General features: G+C 60.9%; 1 protein-coding gene across 1 annotated transcript; it reads left to right on the forward strand.

Annotated features, from left to right (window-relative positions):
• Window positions 1–287: 287 nt before the first annotated feature.
• Window positions 288–19,533, forward strand: Thop1 (thimet oligopeptidase 1). The gene is made up of 13 exons (XM_005332008.5): window positions 288–463; window positions 2,648–2,860; window positions 5,806–5,954; window positions 7,287–7,394; window positions 9,332–9,434; window positions 12,274–12,434; window positions 13,777–13,912; window positions 14,332–14,698; window positions 15,028–15,229; window positions 16,676–16,862; window positions 16,976–17,104; window positions 18,530–18,666; window positions 19,067–19,533. The coding sequence occupies exons 1-13, from the start codon at window positions 448–450 to the stop codon at window positions 19,220–19,222; spliced, it is 2,064 nt and encodes a 687-aa protein (XP_005332065.1). The 5' UTR covers window positions 288–447; the 3' UTR covers window positions 19,223–19,533.
• The last annotated feature ends 510 nt before the right edge of the window (window positions 19,534–20,043 follow it).

Below are 20,043 nucleotides of genomic sequence, written 5' to 3' on the forward strand. Positions count from 1 at the left end.
GGAAGCAAGCCAGCAGGAAAGTACAAATGAACACAGGCGTCTGAAGCCCAGGTGAAGAACTGGCAGGAACGCTTCAGAGCCACAGGTGTGTGCGGTTTCCACGGAAACGCTCTTTCCCAGTGGACCGCGAGGTTCTGGATGGGTGTAGCCGGTAGCTCCGCCCATCCACCGCTGAGGACCAATGATGGGCCGGGAGGGTTGCAGCGCGTGCGTAGAGTGGAGCGTCGGCGGCCTCGAGGTGTGGGCGGAGCTCCGGCACGCCTGCGCCCTGTGGTGCCTGCGCACGCGCCCTCCCAGCATGCCCTGGGCGCGCGGGCGGCGGGCGCCTCAGTCTGCGGCCGACGGCGGCAGCGGACCTGAGGCGCTGGAGGTGTCCACCTCAGCTGAGGACGCTGGTGGACGCTGGCCGGTTGCAGCGAGGGTGCCGCCGGAGCAGACCCGCCCGCCATGAAGCCCCCCGCAGGTACTAGCCGCTTCTCGCCGAGGCCCATCTCGCCGGACCCCGGCGTCCCCTGCACCCGCGCGTCTCCCGGGATCGCGACTTGGGCCTGAGACCCGAGCCCAGTGACCCTGAGCCCAGAATGGCGGGCAGTTGGTGGCTGACCCTGCCTCCTGGTCTGCCGAATGAATGAAACAACTTTTCCAGCGCTTCATCCAATTCGCAAACTTCGCGAGCTTCCCCCGTGGACGGGTCGGGCCCTGGGACGGACTCCGGGGCGCAGGGGGGCAGTGATTAGGACCTGCGCCCCGTCCTTCTGGAGTTCTGCAGGGAAATCGGTCGTTCAGAAGTTAACGTGCAAACGAGGACTTTAGATGGGGGTCGGTGGCGTGCAGCAGGCGGTCTCGGGGAGCCCCCTGTACAGAGGCGGGCCTGGAGGGCCCCCTGGGGTGGCGGCCTTGGAGCCTGGACTCTAGGGCAGGAGGAGCTGCCTGCCAAAGCTAGGGAGGGTTCCTTCCGGACGGAGGGACACCCAGGGCATAGGCGGGGAGCCTGGAACACCAGCGTTTTGAGAGTCATTTTGCCTAAAACAGGCACCTGGGAACTCTTTCCTTTTAAGGGCAAAGGGGCACTGTTGGAAGGGTTTTCATCAGGGGAGCAATGTGACCTGTTCTCTGTATTTTAGAGAATCGCTCAGGTTGTGTGGTGCCTCCTTGTTTATATCCTTGAATTTTCTTATGCAGGCTGTCCTCCCCCAGTTCTTTCTCCAGCACCCAATAAACATGGTAAACGTTAATAATAATAATTAGGCCAATTGAGGCTTCAGGGAGGCAGGAATGTTGTCTGCCTTGTTTGCTGCTGGATCATTAACTCAGAGACCCAGCACGGAGGCTGCAGCCAGTAAATATTTACAGATTGAGTGGACTTCCACAGGGTCTCAGATCCTTGCTCCTCTGGGAGAGTTTCCTGGCAATTCCAGTTCCCATTGTTCTCCATCTTCCCTGAGCTCCTGACACTCTGCTTGACCACAAGTTTTAATATGGGTACACGGTTCCCTTTCTGCAGTTTTTAAATTAAAACTGCTCCATGAACAAGATTTGCTTGAAGTTTGCAGCAGTCATTTGGCCAGAAAGTCCGACTGATGCACCTCCTTTTTCTCAGCCTCTCAGTGGTTAACTGGGGCATTCATGCCACCTGGGGACACTTGTGGCTGTCATGACTGGGGCGGGTGTTCCTGGCATGGAATGAGTGGAGACCAGGGATGCTGCTTCACACACTTCAGTATCCAGGGCAGCCCATCCCAGAGACTGTCCAGCTCCACGTTCAGTGCTAGGAGAGAGGAATCCTAGTGTTCATTTCCTTGCTCCACTGCAGAAAGACTGACTTGGTTATTAGGTGTTTCTCCACTCTATTAAGATGTTATAATGTATGGACTATGTACTTATTGTATTACCTTTCCAAAATAGGGCGGGGGGGGGGGCTTGATTTTCTTTTTTTCTTCTTGGTACCAGGGATTGAACTCAGGGTGCTCCACCATTGAGTCACACCCCAAGGCCTATTTTGTATTTTCTTTACACACAAGGTGTCACTGAGTTGCTTAGCTTGTGCCCAGCCACAAGCAGTTCCTCTTGCCCTCCTGCAGGGTCACCTGGCAGGTCATTTTATGCACCTCTTTCTCAGGGAGGCACGGGAGTGGGTGGACGAGGCCCCTCGTACTCCTGCAGCACCTGTGGGGCCACACCTCCTCCTGAAGCGCTTACTGAGTTAATGAACTTTTAGGAGCCCATGCTCCACACCTGGGTGTGAAGCCTGGAGGGAGCAATAGAAGGGGCTTCTCTAGGAAATCCCCCTTCCTGCCTTCTTCGTCCTCTGGCATGGTGGGAATTGAGCAGTGAGTGCCCGGGGTCTAGCTCCTCTCTGTTAACCTGGAACTCTGAGGTGCTTGGGTCTCCAGGCAGGGTTTCTAGCAGTGGGGCAGTTGTGCTGGGTGTCCTGGGTACTGTGGGGTGTTGAGCACATCCCTAGTCTCCACCAGTCCATGCCAGCGGTGTCCCTTCCAAATGTCCCCAGATGTTGCCTAGTGTCCCTGGAGGGACTTGGGAGGACAGACTCACCTCAGTCTGTGCTTCTCCACGAGACCCCTGGGTCACTTTGACCCTGAGTGTAGACTTGCTCAGACATGGTTGGTGCTGGCTTCTCTCTGTCCAGCCTGTGCAGGAGACGTGCTGGACACGGCCACCCCCTGCTCTGTGGTGAACTACCTGAGGTGGGACCTGAGCGCGCAGCAGATCGAGGTGCTCACCAAGGAGCTCATCGAGCAGACCAAGCACGTGTACGACCAGGTGGGCTCACAGAAGTTTGAGGACGTCTCCTACGAGAGCACCCTCAAGGCACTGGCTGATGTGGAGGTGTCCTACACAGGTGAGCCCTGCTCAGCATCCAGTGGGGAGTGTCGGGCCAAGGTGACACCACGGCAGGCTCAGGGCCCAGTGCTGATCACCCCCCCTCCTTGACGCCCACCTGCTTCCAGGGCAGTAGTGGTCAGGCACGCCCATCCCGGTCAGGCCCAGGGGTCTTTCAGGAGAGGAGGCTCCTGCTCTGTTCCTCCACCTCATTGCCCTTCCTGTTCCTCCACCTCACTGCCCTTCCTGTTCTCCACCTCACTGCCCGTCTGTCCACAGCTGTCCTGGGTTGCATCATCTGGGAGCCTAAAGTGGGAGGGAGCCAGCTCCTGTGACAGCCTTGAAACCGGAGTCCGGCTAACCTCTTCCCAGTCCCAGAGGGTGTTTATTTTCTGTTGAACTAGTGAACTCTGCCTGGGTCTTAGTTTGTTTGTGTGTATGTGTTTTATTTTGAGACAGGACATTGCTAGGTTGCTTAGGGGCCTTGCTCAGTTGTCTAGGCTAGCCTCAAACTTGAGATCTTCCTGTTTCAGCCTCCCTAGTTACTGGGATTACAGGTGTGTGCCACCGTGCCCAGCTCTGGTTTTGCTACAAGTCCTATCTGTGTTACCCAGGCTAATCTTGAATTCTGGGGCTCAGGATCCTTCTGCCTCAGGCTGCTAAATAGCTGGCACTACAGGTGCCCACCACTACCCTGTCGACTTAGTACGTTTTCTGTGGCTGTAACAATACCTGAGACTGGGTCATGTGTTGAGAGGTTTATTTTGGTTCACAGTCCTTGAGGCTGGGAAATCCAAGATTGGGAAGCTACACCCAGTGAGGCCTCACCTCCTTGGGGACAGGAAGGGCACAAACGGTGCTCAAACCACACAGCCTCCTTTTGTGTCCTGCCCCACCTGTCTCCTCAGCCTCCATCACCCTAAACTTGGGTGACCCTCAAGTGTGCCCCTCACTAGCCGGCACAGCCCCTTTGCTCACTTTGTGAGGACCACCTGGTTGAAGGGGTCAGGAAACTGTCCCAGAGCTGTTCATAGAGGTTGACGGTGTATAGATGTGTCCAAAGAGCATGCGGTCTTGCTACAGAGGACTGTCAGCAAGGAAACACGCTGCCCGGGTCTCGGGCACCATCTCCCTTTCCTTGGAACCATGGAGCCTCACTGAGCTCTAGCTGAGGGGCTCTCAGCCTGGAGCCGTCTCCAGCATGGATTTCATTCCAGGCCGCAGCAGGCTGACTCCAGAGGGGTTGCTGCTGTTGGCAGAAGCTGGGTGGAGTCCGGCTCTGCCTCTGGTCACTCTGGCCTTGGGCAGGTGAAGGCAGGAGGACCGCAGGGCTCAGGAGTTCAAGGCTGGCCTGGGCAACACGGCAAGACACCGTCCGGTGGGGAAAAAGCAGCATACACTGGAGAGATTCAGCTGAGGCAGGAGGAAAGTTTGATTTTTGAGACATCATTGTCCCTAAAAGTTTTTAGATGGGTGATCACGGTGTGTTGTAGGAGCTGCCACTTGAAAACTGTGTTGTGGTACTTGGGATGCAAGGTGTGTTGTTCTGATTTCTCACTCTGTGTCAAATGAGTCTGCTGGCCCTCAGGTAACTCCGCCCGCCTCTTCCTGGGTGTGACTGTGCCATGGCTGTTCGTGGTTCCCACCTTCTCCTGCAGCTGCTCATCCCTTTCCACTCAGTGGCCGGAGCAGTGGTGAAGGCAGCCGGAATTGGTCATGCCACTGCCCTCCGCATGCAGCCACAGCCTGGGCCTGCCTGTCCTGTGCCCTGGAGCTTCCCGCCTCCCCCAGAGCCTTGCCACCTGACCTGAATCCTCCTCCCCTGGCTGAGCGTGGTGCTTCTCTAATCACAGAGGCCCTTTCCACCCTTGGTGCTAGGCTATCACCTATAGTGTACCTGCAGTGCCTGGGTGGTCCCTAGCCTGGACATCCCAAAAGGACTTGTGTCAACCTGCTGTGGACCACCACTGTGGGACCACCACTGTGTTCAGTGCTCCTGAGCTTCACGGGCCGGGCCTCCCCTCCGCCTGACAGGTCTTGCTGTGCAGGGAACCCTCCCAGGCTGGGGGTCTGCACTGGCTGCAGGATCATGGTGTCCACCTCACTGATCTGAATCTCTCCAGTGCAAAGCATATGCTGCTTTTTCCCCACCGGACGGTGTCTTGCTGTGTAGCCAGGCCAGCCTTGAACTCCTGAGCCCAGTGGTCCTCCTGCCTCAGCTGCAGAGTGACGGGGACCACAGGCGTGGACACTGTTCCTAGCTCCATTTCCTTTTCAAACTGCCCTGCTGAGCCGAGCTGGCTGTGCGGCTCTCCTACTTGAGGTCCACGTCTCAGTGGCTCTCAGTGCTATCGGAGTGCCCAGCTGCTGACACTCCTCCACTTAGAGCATTTTTATTCCCCCAGAAAGAAACTCTGCATCTTTTGTGTCACTCTGTCCCTCCCCAGTCCTGTCACCCACGAGACCACCTTCTGTCCATAGGCTCTTCTGGACGCTTCCTATCAGTGTGGGTGCACCACGCTGTGTACCCTTTCACCCTTCATGGGTACAGGGCTGCCCCCACTGGTCGTGGGGACTCCTGCTGAGGGTACGCAGGTCCCCTGAGGTCGTGCGTTCTGGTCAGGTGACTCCCTGCGAGTTCAGCTGCTGGTTCACAATGCTTCTCTGTTAGTCACAGTGAGACTGTGGCTGTGGCTATTTCTTTGGAACTGGGTTCCTGCGCACCCTGGTCTGGTCACGTGTGTTCTGTCGTGGTCTTTCCTACCGTGGAGTGTCATGAATTGAATCTGTGTCTCCTGAGACCATGGTAACAGCTCTTTGCCTCTGAGCCAGTGTCCAGCTCAGGCCTGAGTGGAGGATTTCAGTGAGGAGGGACCAACAGCTGTGCCTGGGCAGGACGGGGCTGGGTGGCCATGCGGGCCCTGTGGGGCTGCTTCCCACCATCTGTTCTCCCACCTGTCGCAGTCCAGAGGAACATCCTTGACTTCCCCCAGCATGTGTCTCCAGCCAAGGACATCCGCTCGGCCAGCACGGAGGCGGACAAAAAGCTCTCCGAGTTTGACGTGGAGATGAGCATGAGGCAGGATGTGTACCAGAGGATCGTCTGGCTGCAGGTGAGGCCTTGGGCAGGGTGGACTGCCAGGCGGCAGGTCTGTTTCCTCAGGACGGGAGAGCTCTGTTCTCTTGCTCTTAAAAAACATGACAATGCTGGGTGTGGTGTCATCCTGTCATCCCAGCGAATCAGGAGGTGAGGCAGGAGGATGGCAAGTCCAAAGTCAGCCTCAGCAACTTAGCAAGGCCCTTTCTGATATAAAAAAACTAAAAAAAAAAGAAAAAGAAAAAGAAAAACCTGGGGATGTGGCTTAGTGATAAAGTGTCCCTGGGTTCCATCCCTGGTGCCAAAAAAAAAGTATTACATGACAACCACTTCTGGGGACAGACAGCTGCAGTGGCTGCATCACAGAGAGCACAGTTAAACACCTTTCCACGGTAAGCTTTGCCAGGCGCAGTGGCCACGCCTTGTCATCCTAGCGACTCATCTAGGCAGGACGGGGTGAGTTCCAGGCCAGCCTGGAAACTTGGCAAGACCTGCCTTGAGATACAGGGCTTAGGGTGAGGGTTAGTGGTAGGTCATCCCTGGGCTTAATCCCCGCCCCACCCAAAACAGTCACCTTCTGTTTGCTTTGCAACTGAGGAAAAGTTAAAAAGACAAATAATGACAAGAACAAGTCTAGCAAAGCGTCCACTCAGGGGGCTACAGGCTTTCTCACAGGCACCACTGGGTTCCTGGGCCCAGCCACCGAGGTGTTACTTGGTGACAGCAGCCTGTGCCCACAGGAGCCCAACGGGGGTGATGTGGCGGAAGGTGTGACCCTTGTGGATGCCTGTGCTGCCCTCCTGTCCTGGGCGGCGAGGACCTGGTGCTGCTGTTGCCAGCACGCCCCGGCTGGTGGGCCAGGAGGCAGGTGCACTTCCCCAGAGCATGGCTGCTGCCATGGGTCGGAGCATGAGGAGCTGGGAGTACATTAAAGCAACTTTTTAAAAACTTTGTCTTTATCGAGGCACCGGTAGGTTCAGTGCACTTGTGAGAACATCTTGCACACCTCCCCCGTGGTGACATGGTGCACAGCTGTTGCACAACTCCAGGACCAGAATGCCGGTTTCCCCCAGCCCTGCCCCTTGTTACTGTTTACCCTGGCCTGTCAGCTGGGGCCGTTCAGAGCAAAGCATGCACTCGGTTCAGGTCTCGAGTGGACATGGCATTACCGCTCTGGAGTGCCGTGTGCCCAGCCTGTGGTGGGCATTAATGATTGGGTGACTGAGTCTTAAGAGACTGCCCAGCAGCCACACTCTCCCACTCCCACCAGAGAATTCGTCCTTCTTCCTGGCCAGCATTTCGTGTTGTCCTAATTCTTCATGTCAATGTTTCCATTTGGTACTTGCAGGAAAAAGTTGAGAAGGACTCACTGAGGCCAGAGGCGCAGCGCTACCTGGAGCGGCTGATCAAGCTTGGCCGGAGAAACGGGCTCCACCTCCCCAAGGAAACTCAGGAAGTGAGTGAGTGGCTCTGTCCCTGGCCCGCCTCCCGCAGTGTCTTCCTAGGATAAGCTCCAGGAAGACCGGTCTGTCCAGAGCCACTCAGGCTGTGCTGCCTGCTGAATGTGGAGGGTCTGACCTCTGAGCCTGAGAGCCTTAGCTGCCTGCTTCTGGTCCAGGGGCCAGGTCCCTGTGGTCCCAAATAGGCCACATGGACCCCCATCTCCCCTCTCAGGGCCACAAAACAACAGGGATAATGGGTCAGTGCTGCTGCAGACTGGACCATGCCATGAGCAAGACCCACGTCTAAGTCCTGGCAACCTGAACCAGCCCTACTGTGCCACCACCTGGTGGGGTGATCAGGCTTCAAGGGAACATTCTGAGGACTGCCTCCTGGGACCCTCTGTAGGATTCCCTGCGTTAGCGTGTGCAGAGCTTGGAGCAGGGCTGTGACTGAGGTTCCGAGAGGCAGATCAGGGCAAGCACCCCGTGAGGATGGTTTGCTGTAGCTCCCAGGAACAGGGTGTGCACATCAGGGACTCTGAGCACTGCTAGGTTGTGAGCAGGCAGGGAAGGGTGCGAAGCCAAAGCCTTGATTGTGGCGATGGACAGCTAGGCTGGCTGTGGGCATAGGAGCCAGCCCTGGGGTGACCAGTGCAAGCATACAGTGGCCAGGAGGACAAGAGCCACAGAGATGTGGGCGCAGCTCTGGCAGGTTTGCATCTGAAAGGCACGTTTCAGGGCGAGCCACTTGCTGAATGTAGGAACTGGTGTCCCCGAGAGGGACCAGCTCCCCAGGGTCAGCCAGGCCCCAAGATGCCAAAGCATTAGAGTGCAGAGAAATAGATGTGGCTAGTGTAGGCATCAGGCCTGCAGCCCTGCTGATGACCAGTACTTGACACACAGGCCATCCCGGCCAGGTGGGAGTCCCTGCCAATGGCTAAGGAAAGTGGAACTGGGAGGTGTGTTTTTGGGTGAATCCAGTGCTGGTTACAGTAGAACTAGATCCCACCTTGGGACCGAGGGACTCCCAGATCCCAAGAGCAGAGCCCACCTCAGGTGGCTACAGATTCTCGCCTCGGCCAGGAGACTGAGTGATCAGGAGATGCCTCAGGTTGCTGAAAACCAGAGTGTGTTGGGAAGAGTGGGAGCTGCATAGCCCCTCAGAACCAGGTGGAGAGGGTGGAGCCCAGGCAGCTGCACACCCTCTCGGCAGTGGGTTCCTCCTGGACAGTGGCCCTAGTGAGCAGGGGATTCCGTACCTCCCCATACGCCAGGCATGTCCCGTGTCCCACCTCGTCCGTAGAGCCTTGTTGGCACACCTGGTTGGTGTGCGTGAGGACCCTGAGGGCAGGAAGCACCCTCAGGACTGGAAGAGGCCGTGGGGTCAGTTCCTTGGGAATCAGCTCATACTTGAGTGGGGTTGGCTTTTGCCTGTTTCTTGAAAAACACGTTAGTCAGGTAGAGAGTGCAGACCTAGGTTCGTCGGATGCCCAGAAGCTTAGGCTGTGGTCTCTGACGGACGCTAACTCCTGCTTGGAGGGTCTGGAAAGCTCTGGGCTAGACCCCGAGCAGAAGAGGGCGCAGTCTGGAGCTTTCCAGGGTCCAGCCCTGGTAACGGGGATTTTTCCTTTTTTCTAGTTGTTTTTTTTTTTAAGTACTGAGGACTTGGTACCAAGCTCACTTTACCCCTGAGCCACATTCCTAACCCTTTTTATTTTTGATTTTGAGACGAGTCTTGCTAAGTTGTAAAGTCTGTCCTCAAGCTTGCCACCCTCCTGCCTCACCTCCCAAGTCACTGTGTGTCAGTTGTCCACTGTTCCTGCCTGGGTCTTGGAGGAGAGCTCCGTCCCAGGCAGGCCCTTGATAGGAGCGAGCAGGGGCCTCTGCCCCGCTCTGGGTGCGTGTGCCCGTGTGGTCCCTCCCTCCTCCACTGCTGTTGTCTCTCCTGCAGAAAATCAAGAGCATCAAGAAGAAGCTGAGCCTCCTGTGCATCGACTTCAACAAGAACCTGAACGAGGACACCACCTTCCTGCCTTTCACGCGCGAGGAGCTAGGTGCGGCAGGCTGTGCTGGCTGCTCCTGGGCTGCTGCGGTCGGGGTGGCAGGAGGTGGGGCGTCCTCACCTGGCTGCTCCTGGGCATTCTGGAAGCCCGGGCTCAGGTCCTCCTCAGGAGGCCGCTCACCCTGGCTTGGCTGTGACTCTGTGGGGGCAGGAGAGGCTGGCACTAGGTGTTCCTGCCTCCTCGGGGGTGGTTTTTGTTTTTTTTCTCCCCAATGTTTTTTAGCCGTAGATGGGCATAACCCTGATCTTATTTACTTATTACACGTGGAGCTGGGGCCTCGCCCGTGCTAGACGAGCGCCCCCACTGCGCCGCAGCCCAGCCCCCTGGTGGTGGTTCCCTCTTCCTGAAAGGTGGGAGCCGTGGAAGCCCCTGTTCCCAGGCCTGGAGGCCTGGCTCCCCCTTCTTGTCGCCTCTCCTTCCCCAAACAACTGACTGTGGACATGCCAGACCTGCAGAATGGCCTCGAGGACACGCGGGGGGCCCGCAGGCACTTTTCAGGTCTGGGGTCTGCTCTGCCCATCTCTTGAGATTCTGCGCGTGTGTGATCTGAGCTGCAGCAGGAACGTGCTGCACGCGCCCCCAGGCCCTCCCTGAGACCCACCCTTTCTGGCAGGACGGTCCCTCAGCCTTTCAGTCCTGTCTTGAGGGCCGGGCCTGTTTTGTGGCGTTTGTCTTTCTGTCCCTGAGGACTCTGCTGGGGTTTCAACAAGGCTGGTGTCCCCTGTTCCATGTGACGGTGTCGTCTAAGGGATGTTGTCACGTGGGTGGCTGCCTCTGAGGAGGCTGGCCAGGAAAACCTGCAGGATCCAGACACAGCCTCCACTGAGTGCCCAGGGACAGTCGGCTGAGCCCGGCCACCCTCCTCGCTTGGTCTGTGTGTCACTGGCAGCGAGACCCACCCTTTGGCTTCAGGCTCCTGGGAGAGCTGAGGCCCCGATGGCTCTAGAGCTCCTGTTCCCCAGCTCTGAAAGCCGCGGCGTCTGCCACCACATGCTGTTGTGCTGCCCTGCTGCCCGCCCCAGGGCCTCTGGAGTCCAGCAGAGGGGCGCACTTGCCCTCTGTGCTGATGGGCTGTGGGGCGCTGCCCTCCCTGCACTTCCGCCCTTGCTGGGAGCTCCGCAGGTGCCCCTCTGCCACCACGTCCCCTCAGGCTGGTGGTCCCTGCTTCTTGCCGCGCAGGTGCAGAGCTTCCTGACTGACCCGGTGGGTCCCAGCCCTGCTTCCTTCTGTGCGTGTGCCGTGCTGGGGGTGGAACGCTGATCTCGAGCGCTCAGCGGGTGCTGACCCCTCAGCCTGCAGCCCCTGGTGGGGCTCCTTGGTGCCCGTGTGTGCCCCTGGGTGTGCCAGGCTTCCAAGCACTTGCCCACCTTCTGGCTCATCCTGCACCTTCCCTGTCCTGGCACCCGCATCGGCCACCTCTCCAAAGAGTCCAGGCTCCTCTGGTGGAGGAAGAAGTTTAGGGACAGGACATGGGTGCCAGGTGACTTGTTGCTACCCAGGGCTCCTCTCCAGGCTCCCTACATAGAGCCAGGAGGGCGTGTGGACGTCCTGGCTTTGGTGGCCCGAACTGCCCCCTGCTGACTCTGCAGTGGGGAGGGCAGGGCATGCAGCTGGAAGGGCGCTGCGTGCTCTGGTCTTTGGGGCTGACTGTGGACCACCTCCTTGTGGTGCTGGTGGCAGCAGCACCTGTAGCTCCTGGTGAGCCTGGGATGGCCAGGGCATAGGGAGCACTCCAGGGCGTGGACAGGCCAAGTGTGACCCCATTGGAGAGGGGAGATGTCCGTCTACGCTCGGCATGCATGTGTGTCTCACACGTGCTCTGTCTACTCTGAAGGTCCCCGAGTACATGGTGACCCCTCAGTTCCAGCCATTCAGGTCCACAGCTGGCCCTTTTCCTTGTTCTGACTCTGGCCGGCGGCGAGAAATCCGTCCCCTTCACAGTGGCGGTGATTGTGGTGGGGGAAGGTGCACGTAGCCCCAGCAGCCCCAGGGCAGTATGTGGCACCCAGGGGGCCGGTTCTGAGGGTTGTGTCACTGCTGCTGGGCCCCGGGACCCCAGTCGGGGCTCCCATGGCTGATTTTTGCCTGGTGAGTGAGGATCTGTTAGGCCAGCACAGAACCCAGCAGGACTGAGGCCCAGCTAGCCAGTCATGTCTCCACCCCAACCTGGAAGCTCTCGGGACCCTTGCCACATGCCGAGGCTGCCTCCCAGGTGGCCCTGGGAAGCTGTCCTGGTCGTGACACAGCTTGCCCGTGCCTGGCTCTGAGCTTGAGCCTGCAGCCTGGGTGTCCCCCTGCCGGAGGCTCCAGTGGGAAGGCAAGGCTCTGTTGGCACTCGGGCGACCGGACGGGTCTTTGGCTAGTGGTGCCATAACAGTTGACCCCCACGAGGGACAGTTCCACAGGAGTGGCAGTGTGCTCACGAGAGGCCCATTCTGGGGGACAGGTGTTTGCCTCCTAGCTTTCTGTTGGTTCTTTGCTGCTCCCTATTTTCCTTCTTTGCATTTGAGGTCCCCTGGCGTCTCCTGTGCATGGGTCTGACCAGGGCTCCACCACCCCCGTCGTGCCACACGAGCAGCCAGGGCAAGGCTCCCTGTGTGCCCACTCCACGTTCAGCTCTTCTGGCCCCGAGGGTTTCCTAACGAGAAGGCTGGGGGTTGCCCAGGTGCAGAGTCCTGCTGATGGCAGGGAAGGGTGCTGTCTGGAATGACCACTCCCTGCTGGCTCCTGTCCCAGCCTTTGCACAAGGGAAGCCCATGCCTTCCCTGCGCTCCCTGGGCCCGCTGTGGCTGTGCCATCCACTCAGTACCACTGGGTTCTGTCCCCACAGGAGGACTCCCAGAGGACTTTCTGAACTCGTTGGAGAAGACTGAGGATGATAAGTTGAAGGTCACCCTCAAGTACCCCCACTACTTCCCACTCCTGAAGAAGTGCCATGTGCCCGAGACCAGGAGGAAGGTGGAGGAGGCCTTCAACTGCCGCTGCAAGGAGGTGAGTGGCCTCCCTCGGCCTCCGCGGCTGGCCCAGGTGCCGTCCACTCGGGTGAGCCGCCTCCATGGTTTTGTCCCCGGGTCCGTCTGACCTCTGCCTGCGTGGCTTTAGTGACCCACAGAGGCCTCCCTGTGGGGCTCGGTCTGTCCCTAAGTGTGCTCTTCCCTGGGCACAGTGGCCCTGGATGCCCTTTCCCAAGCTCTCATCCAGGGCTGCCCCAGGCATGGCTCTCCAGCTGTCCCTCACTTGCTGCAGCCTGGGTCCCTCTCTCACATGGTGTAGCTGTCGCAGACCTGCTGGGCACAGCCTGTGTGCTGTGGCCAGGTGTTCAGGTTGTGCACTCCCCATACACAGTCCTGGGTTTCCACACCCCTTGGATGCCCCAGTGCCACCACATCGGTGCCTGCGTGACTGGGAGGGCTGGTGGCAGGAGGCCCCCCAGCAGAACAGGTTCTACACCTGAGGATCTGCTGCCCTGGGCGGAGGCAGACCACACGGGGCTCCAGGGACTCCCCACGACAGGGAGAGGTGGGGTGCACCTCCTCTAGAGCAGGCTCTGGCCAGGGCACCACAGCCTAGTGGGCCCTGGAGAGTCCTCGCCCCGAGTCCCATCCTGACCCCCCAGGCTTTAGGCCAATGGCAGAGTACAGGGCACGCTGAGACCCAGATTGGAGTGGGACTCTGTGTCTGGCAACGTGGAGGTGGGCACTGCTGGACGTCCCCTGGGTCCTCCCATCTGAGTTGGCCACACAATCCCTGGCTTTAACCAGTCTCCGTGGCCGTGGTATTCGGGGTGCGTCCTGTACGAGCGGCCTCTGCTGCTCCTCAGGGAAGTGGGAGGCAGTGGGTCTTACTGTGGGTGTCCACCAGTCCCTGTGGTCGGCTGGCTGTGTGACCTGCCAGGTCAGTCTGCTCTGCCAGCGTGGTGGTAGTAGACAGAGCCTGGGATGGCCATAGCCTAGAGGGTGTGGTGTCCCCAAGCACAGCAGTGCCACTCCTGGGGCCATCCCTGCCCCGCGCATTGCTTCCGCTTGTGGCATGGGACCCCTTCCAGACCTGCTGGGCACAGCCTGTGTGCTGTGTCCAGGTGTTCAGGTTGTGCACTCCCCATACACAGTCCTCGGTTTCCCACACCCCTTGGATGGCCAGGTGCCTCTGGGTGCATGTCCTCATTTAGCATCTCTTGCAGGGGGCAGTGGGGCCGGGTCTGATTCTGGAAAGAGCTCAAGGGCACAGGCACCTGAGGTGGGCAGCCTAGTGCCGTGCAGCCCAGGCTGTCAGACTCAGGACCGCGAGGGCTCATGGGGGCACCGCTGGCTCACGGGCTGTCGTGTGGTTGCAGGAGAACTGTGCCATCCTCAAGGAGCTGGTGGCCCTGCGGGCACAGAAGTCCAGCCTGCTTGGTTTCCGCACACATGCCGACTACGTCCTGGAGATGAACATGGCCAAGACCAGCCAGGCCGTGGCCACCTTCCTAGGTAACCTGTCCCCACCTGCACTGGTCCTGGGCTCCCCCTGGGAAGACCACGGGGCGGCCCAGGTGTGAGTCGATCCTGCGGCTGTTCTCTGGCCTGGGCTGCTGCCCACGCACTGGGTCTTGCTCCATCCACGCACCGTGACCCTCACCAGCCTGCGGGGGCTCAGTGGGCGTCACGGTCGATTGTCCAGGCTCTGAAGTGAGGCCCCTGCCTGGCGCCGCCTGGGGCGGGGAGCCCTGCCTTGGCATCCTTCTGTGGAGTAGAGGATGGCGGACACCCGCCTACGCAAGCTGGGGGCGTGGCATGGTGCCACCTGGCATCACCGGTGTCCTCGCTCTTGAGCTTGCGTCTTCGTCTGGGGGGGCTGGCAGGGCCGGGCCAGCGTGCTGGACCCAGCATGATGGAGCCTGCCTCCCCAGACGAGCTGGCCCAGAAGCTGAAGCCCCTCGGGGAGCAGGAGCGCGCCGTCATCCTGGAGCTGAAGAAGGCCGAGTGCGCGAGGCGGGGCCTGGCGTTCGACGGGCGCATCCACGCCTGGGACATGCGCTACTACATGAACCAGGTGGAGGAGACGCGCTTCCGCGTGGACCAGAACCTGCTCAAGGAGTACTTCCCCATGCAGGTCGTCACCCGGGGGCTGCTGGGCATCTACCAGGAGCTCCTGGGGCTCACCTTCCACCTGGAGGAGGGCGCCACCGTGTGGCACGAGGACGTGCGGCTGTACTCCGTGCAGGACGCAGCCTCCGGGGAGGTGATCGGCAAGTTCTACCTGGACCTCTACCCCAGGTGGGCATGGCCGGGCCTGGGGAGGGAGGAGCCTTCTGGGGAGGAGCACTAGGGCCTGCCTGGTGACACCTGGGGGTCACCATCGTTTCCCTCTGCTCCCCAACAAGGCTGCTGGTGCCTGGGCTACTTGCACATAGGGAGGGCCCTGTGGCCTGGCCTCGGGCTTCACGCTGGGAGGCCCTGCCCAGGGAGTGGGGTCGCGGGGTCCTGAGGGGTCCTGAGGGGTCCTGAGGTCTGTGATCTGACGGGCTGCAGGAGCTGGAGTTGGGTGGCAGAATGGGACAGCCTGGCATCTTGTTCCCTGGGCCTGACCCTGCCTCCTTTTCCAGGGAAGGAAAGTACGGGCACGCGGCCTGCTTCGGTCTGCAGCCAGGCTGCCTGCGGCAGGACGGGAGCCGCCAGATCGCCATTGCGGCCATGGTGGCCAACTTCACCAAGCCCACCCCGGACGCCCCGTCCCTGCTGCAGCACGACGAGGTGGAGACCTACTTCCACGAGTTTGGGCACGTGATGCACCAGCTCTGCTCACAGGTGGGTGTGGGCTTGGGGGTCTGCCGCCCGTGGGGCTCTGCACCGGACATCACCGTGGAGATGGCGGCCCCTCCTTGACTGTGGCCCGGGGCTGCCATCACCAGGTGCCACAAAGCCGATGGCTCAGTCGTGGGTGTGATTTCCTGGCGGTCCCGAGACAGCCCCGCCGTCGCATGGGGTGGCTGCCTCCTGGGGGCCTTGGCTGGCAAGGTCGTCTTCTCTCTGTGCCTTGAAACCGCCCCCTTGCCAGCCAGTCCTGATCTCGATAAGTCGGGATGGACAAGGCCCGCCTGCTGCCCTCTTGGAGGTCCCCGGCCCCGGCACATCACATTCTTTAGTTTGAGGGCTTAGCACCTGCACGGTGGCTCTTGGGAGGACACAGTCCAGCCCCAAGCCTCGCAGAGCTGCCAACGTGCTGGAGAGGTGCAGAGGCTGCTTCCTGCCGCTCCTGCCAGGGACCCCAGGAAAGCCAGGGGACCCAGTGGGGCCTTGGAAGTGGGCTCAGAGCTCCATCCCGGACAGAAACGCTGTACCCAGGGGACAAAGGTGTGGCAGGCTGCAGCCTGTGTCCTGTGGCAGCCTGGAGCCTGCCCCTGGACGAGCTCTGCTGCCTCTCGCTGTCCCACTGCGCTTCTCCCCCCACCAGGAATGTCCTGAGACGGCAGGCAGGAGCCCTGGGGACCGGGCGCGTGTCGACTTTAACACATCCAAGTTGTCTAGCCTCCTGTGCCCCAAAAGGAAGCCCATCCTGTAGTAGTCACCCCTGCCCTGTGTCCTCAGGACTGAGATGAGCCAGGGGCATGTCCCACAGAGCCACCCCCCAACCCTTTCTGTCTTGAGACAGGGCCTTGCTGAGGCTGCCCTTGAACTTGCTGTCCTGCCCCGGCCTCGCAGGTCACTGGGACTACAGCTGTGTGCCACCGCGCTGGCATCTCCCCAGCCCTTTGTACCCACGCACCCACTTCCTGTCTCAGCACTGCCCTGTTTGACGTTTCCTGTCATGCAGTGGCGGTGACGTTGTGTCTGGTCCCCAGTGAGCACAGTCCACACTGCCACATTGTCCCCTCGCTCCTGCTCGTGGCCGAGTTCCAACTGTGCAGTTCGCTCCTTGGTGGCCTGAGGAGCACGTGTCTGACCTGGACGAGGCTCACTCCGTAGTCTTTTATCTAGCTGGGCTTTTGTCACTCTGTGACCTGCCTTGCCCTCTCTAGGGGTCGGCTCCGTGGACAGGACAGAGGAGCACAGGTGGCTGCCATCTTCAGTAGCCCGGGAGCGTCCCTGTCCCCATCATCTTCAGGCTTCACAGGCTGTGGGGAGGGCTGTGCCCAGCACGTCGCCTGCGGGCCCACCTGTGCTCGGGACGGCGGCCTGCACGGCTGTGCCCAGGTGCGGCCAGGTCGGGTGTGTGGAGCAGGGCGTGGAGCTGAGGCCTCCTGTGCCCCACAGGCTGAGTTCGCCATGTTCAGCGGGACCCATGTGGAGCGGGACTTCGTGGAGGCCCCGTCCCAGATGCTGGAGAACTGGGTGTGGGAGAAGGAGCCCCTGCTGCGCATGTCCCAGCACTACCGCACGGGCAGCGCCGTGCCCCAGGAGCTGCTGGACAAGCTCATCAAGTCCCGGCAGGCCAACACAGGTGCGTGCCTGGGGACAGGGACTCTGCTCTCAGCCTGTGGCCCGGTGTGTCCTGCCAGGGCCTGGACCTCTGAGGCCACCCACGTCAGCCTCCTCTCCGTCTCCTCCCGCTAGGCCTCTTCAACCTGCGCCAGATCGTCCTCGCCAAGGTGGACCAGGCCCTGCACACGCAGACAGACGCAGACCCCGCCGAGGAGTATGCCCGGCTCTGCCAGGAGATCTTGGGGGTCCCGGCCACACCAGGTAGCCGCTTGCCAGCCCAGCCTGTCCTGGACAGGGCCACGGCCGGGGTGAGAGGCAGCCCCGTGCTGGGTGCCCCCAGCTGCTGTGTCTGGCCCAATCCCGCCAGCCCTCTCCACTGCCGGGTGACCCTCCTGCATCGCGCTCTCGCCCTCCAGCTCCCCGGCCCCTCCTTGGCTCCTAGCCAGGTGTCACTCAGTGTCCTGCCAGCACCTGCTGCCGGGGGGCTTCCCTGACCAGGGTTTCCACAGTGGCCGCCCGGAGGGACACAGTGATGTCAGGATATGCAGGGTCATGGCTGGGGAGGCGGCTCCCCTGGGCAGCCCAGGACACCCCGCCCTGTGGCGTGGTCTGGCCCCACACTTCTGTGGTGTGGGGGGAGCAGCAGGTGCCCCTCCTGCCCTCTCCTTCCTCCTTGCTGTGTCTCTGGGTGCCGGACCTCGCTGGGGGCCTGTCCGCTGCACCTCGGAGGCCACTCGCCTTCTACCTGGTGGGTGGGAGTCGCTGTGGGGGCCAAACCACCGCCGACTAGGGGCGGTGTCGGGGAGGCTGGCTCTCAGGCCCAGGTTCTCTTGGGCCTTTGCTTCAGAGAAACAGACGAGGGAATTAGGGTCTTGATCCTGCAGCGTGGCAGACTGCAGAGTCTAAGACAGAAAACGGGCACAGCGCGTGGTGTGCATCCTTGGGCTGTGTGCACACAAGGACGACGCTGCTTCAACCTGCAGCGTTGGTTGTTATCGTTTTAGCTGTTGAGGACACAGCACCTTTATTCTATTTGTATGTGGTGCTGAAGATGGGACCCAGGGCCCTGCACGTGCTAGGCGAGCGCCCTACCACTGAGCCCCAGCCCAGCCCCTCAACATGCAGCGTTTTATGGATTAATATTTCTAAGCACTTAAGAGATTTTTCACCCGAGGGGTTTTCAGGCTGGGATGGACGGCAGGCCTCGAACGTGCTGGGCGAGCACTCTACTGCTGAGCCCCAGCCCAGCCCTTATTTTTAAGAGACAGGGTCTCGGTTCCTGATGCTGTCCCTGAACCTGCAGTCCAACGCCCCAGCCTCCCGAGCCTCTGTGACTACAGGCTGTGCCCCTGCTCCCAGCCTAGCCCTTATTTTTGTTTTGAGCCAGGGCCTGGCTGTTGCCCACTGGCCTGGAATCCACGTCCCTCCTGCCATGGCCTCCTGGGTACTGGGATGATGGGTGTGGCCAACCAGGGAGTGTGCCTGGAGCTGGCAGCCCTAGCCCCTGGTTGGCCACCTCGTTGCGGTGCCCATGTGACACCCAGGCATGCCCACCCTGCCTGCAGAGCAGCACGTTCCCTCTGGCCATGTGCCCACCCCCTGCCTGGCCAGGCTCTGGGACAGCTGCTGGCGCCTCCCTCCCTGGGAGCCCAGGAGGCTGCACCTGAGCCTCGCTCTTCTGTGCAGGGACCAACATGCCTGCTACCTTCGGCCACCTGGCGGGGGGCTACGACGCCCAGTACTACGGCTACCTGTGGAGTGAGGTGTACTCCATGGACATGTTCCACACGCGCTTCAAGCAGGAGGGCGTCCTGAACCGCAAGGTGAGGGCAGCGAGCACGGGTCGGGGGTCTCCAGGGAAGGGTCTCGGCCTGCATTGGCCCAGAGTTCTGTGATGGTCCCTGGTCCAGGACCAGGAACGGCACACCCAGGGCCTCGGGCCCACTGCCAGGTGGCAGAGGGGCAGGTGGAGACCAGGCCTCTAGGGCGTGGTGCCGAGTCCTCGGCCCTGTGCTTCCGGACAGGGCCCCTGCTGAAGCCCAGCAGCCTGTCCAGCCTTGCTCAGCCCTGGCCCAGGCCCTGCCCTTCTTGAGCCTCCACCAGGGACTTCCCACCAGGCGTCCGCACTGACGCGGGCCCTGGGCATGGGGTCGCACGCGTGCTCGCAGGCCACCCGCCACCTCCCGCCCTCTGCGCCCAGCCCAGCTTGCTCTGCCCTGGCAGGTTGGCATGGACTACAGAAGCACCATCCTGAGGCCCGGTGGCTCCGAGGACGCCAGTGCCATGCTGAAGCTCTTCCTGGGCCGCGACCCCAGGCAGGACGCCTTCCTCCTGAGCAAGGGACTGCAGGTGGAGGGCAGTGAGCCGCCCTCCTGCTGACACTGCCCACGGGATCCACGTCCAGCCCATGTTCCTGCCGCCCTGTGCCTTAGCCCCAGTCTGGGGTGGGCGGCCACCAGCACGGTGCTTTTTGAGGGTGGGCACACGGGGCAGTTTCTCCCTTGTCCTTGTCACGTCCAGGTCTCGGATGTCCTGCTGTGGCCCCTTCTGGGCTGGAGCTGGTGTGCGAGCTGGCGCTCGTGCCCTCCCCGGCGAGGGCCTCGTCCTGTTGCACTAGGGTGTCCCTCCGAGGGCCGCCTTCGCTCTACGAGGTGGTTCTGAGATGCAGCCATTAAACATGTCAAACAAAAGGGCTCCCGGCTGGTCTTTGCTCTCCCTCCCGTCGTGGAGTAGCTGCAGGTGGCCATTACGCTTGGTCACACGAGATGTCTCTGGTGACCCCTAACGTCCCACTCGGTCCTCGGGCTCTGGCCAGCCTGTGGCTCCAGGCAGTGGTGTGCTTGTGCTCCCGGCTCTGGCATGCCTGGGTCCCTGGGGACAAGCTCACACTGGGCACCTGGGAAGGGCTCTCAGCTCTGTCCGGCCAAACCAAGCTCCTGGGGTCGCCCGCTAAGATCTCTCCTCTTCTGCGGGTACCCCCTCTCCCCTCCACATTCAGTCCTGGCCTCGTCTGAGCCCAGGACCTGTGTGCACTCGTGGCCTGGTGGAGATGGGGCCTCCTGGGACATCCAGCCTGCATGGTCAGCGGCTCCAGCCTCGTGCCCACAGAGTGTGCTTTCTCCCGAGCACCCACCAGGAGACTGCTGTGCCCTTGTGACAGACCTGTGCAGGGTTGGTGGACTCACTCGCTCTGATTCAGC

This window comes from Ictidomys tridecemlineatus, chromosome 2 (assembly GCF_052094955.1).
Source record: "Ictidomys tridecemlineatus isolate mIctTri1 chromosome 2, mIctTri1.hap1, whole genome shotgun sequence".
NCBI classification, from domain to species: Eukaryota; Metazoa; Chordata; class Mammalia; order Rodentia; family Sciuridae; genus Ictidomys; species Ictidomys tridecemlineatus.

What these genes read in the sequence shown, in the direction of transcription:
- Thop1 (XM_005332008.5), top strand. An exon ending in TCCCCAAGGAAACTCAGGAA is followed by an intron (nt 7,395 to 9,331) that starts GTGAGTGAGTGG and finishes TCTCTCCTGCAG; the next exon opens with AAAATCAAGAGCATCAAGAA. An exon ending in AGGGCGTCCTGAACCGCAAG is followed by an intron (nt 18,667 to 19,066) that starts GTGAGGGCAGCG and finishes CTGCCCTGGCAG; the next exon opens with GTTGGCATGGACTACAGAAG.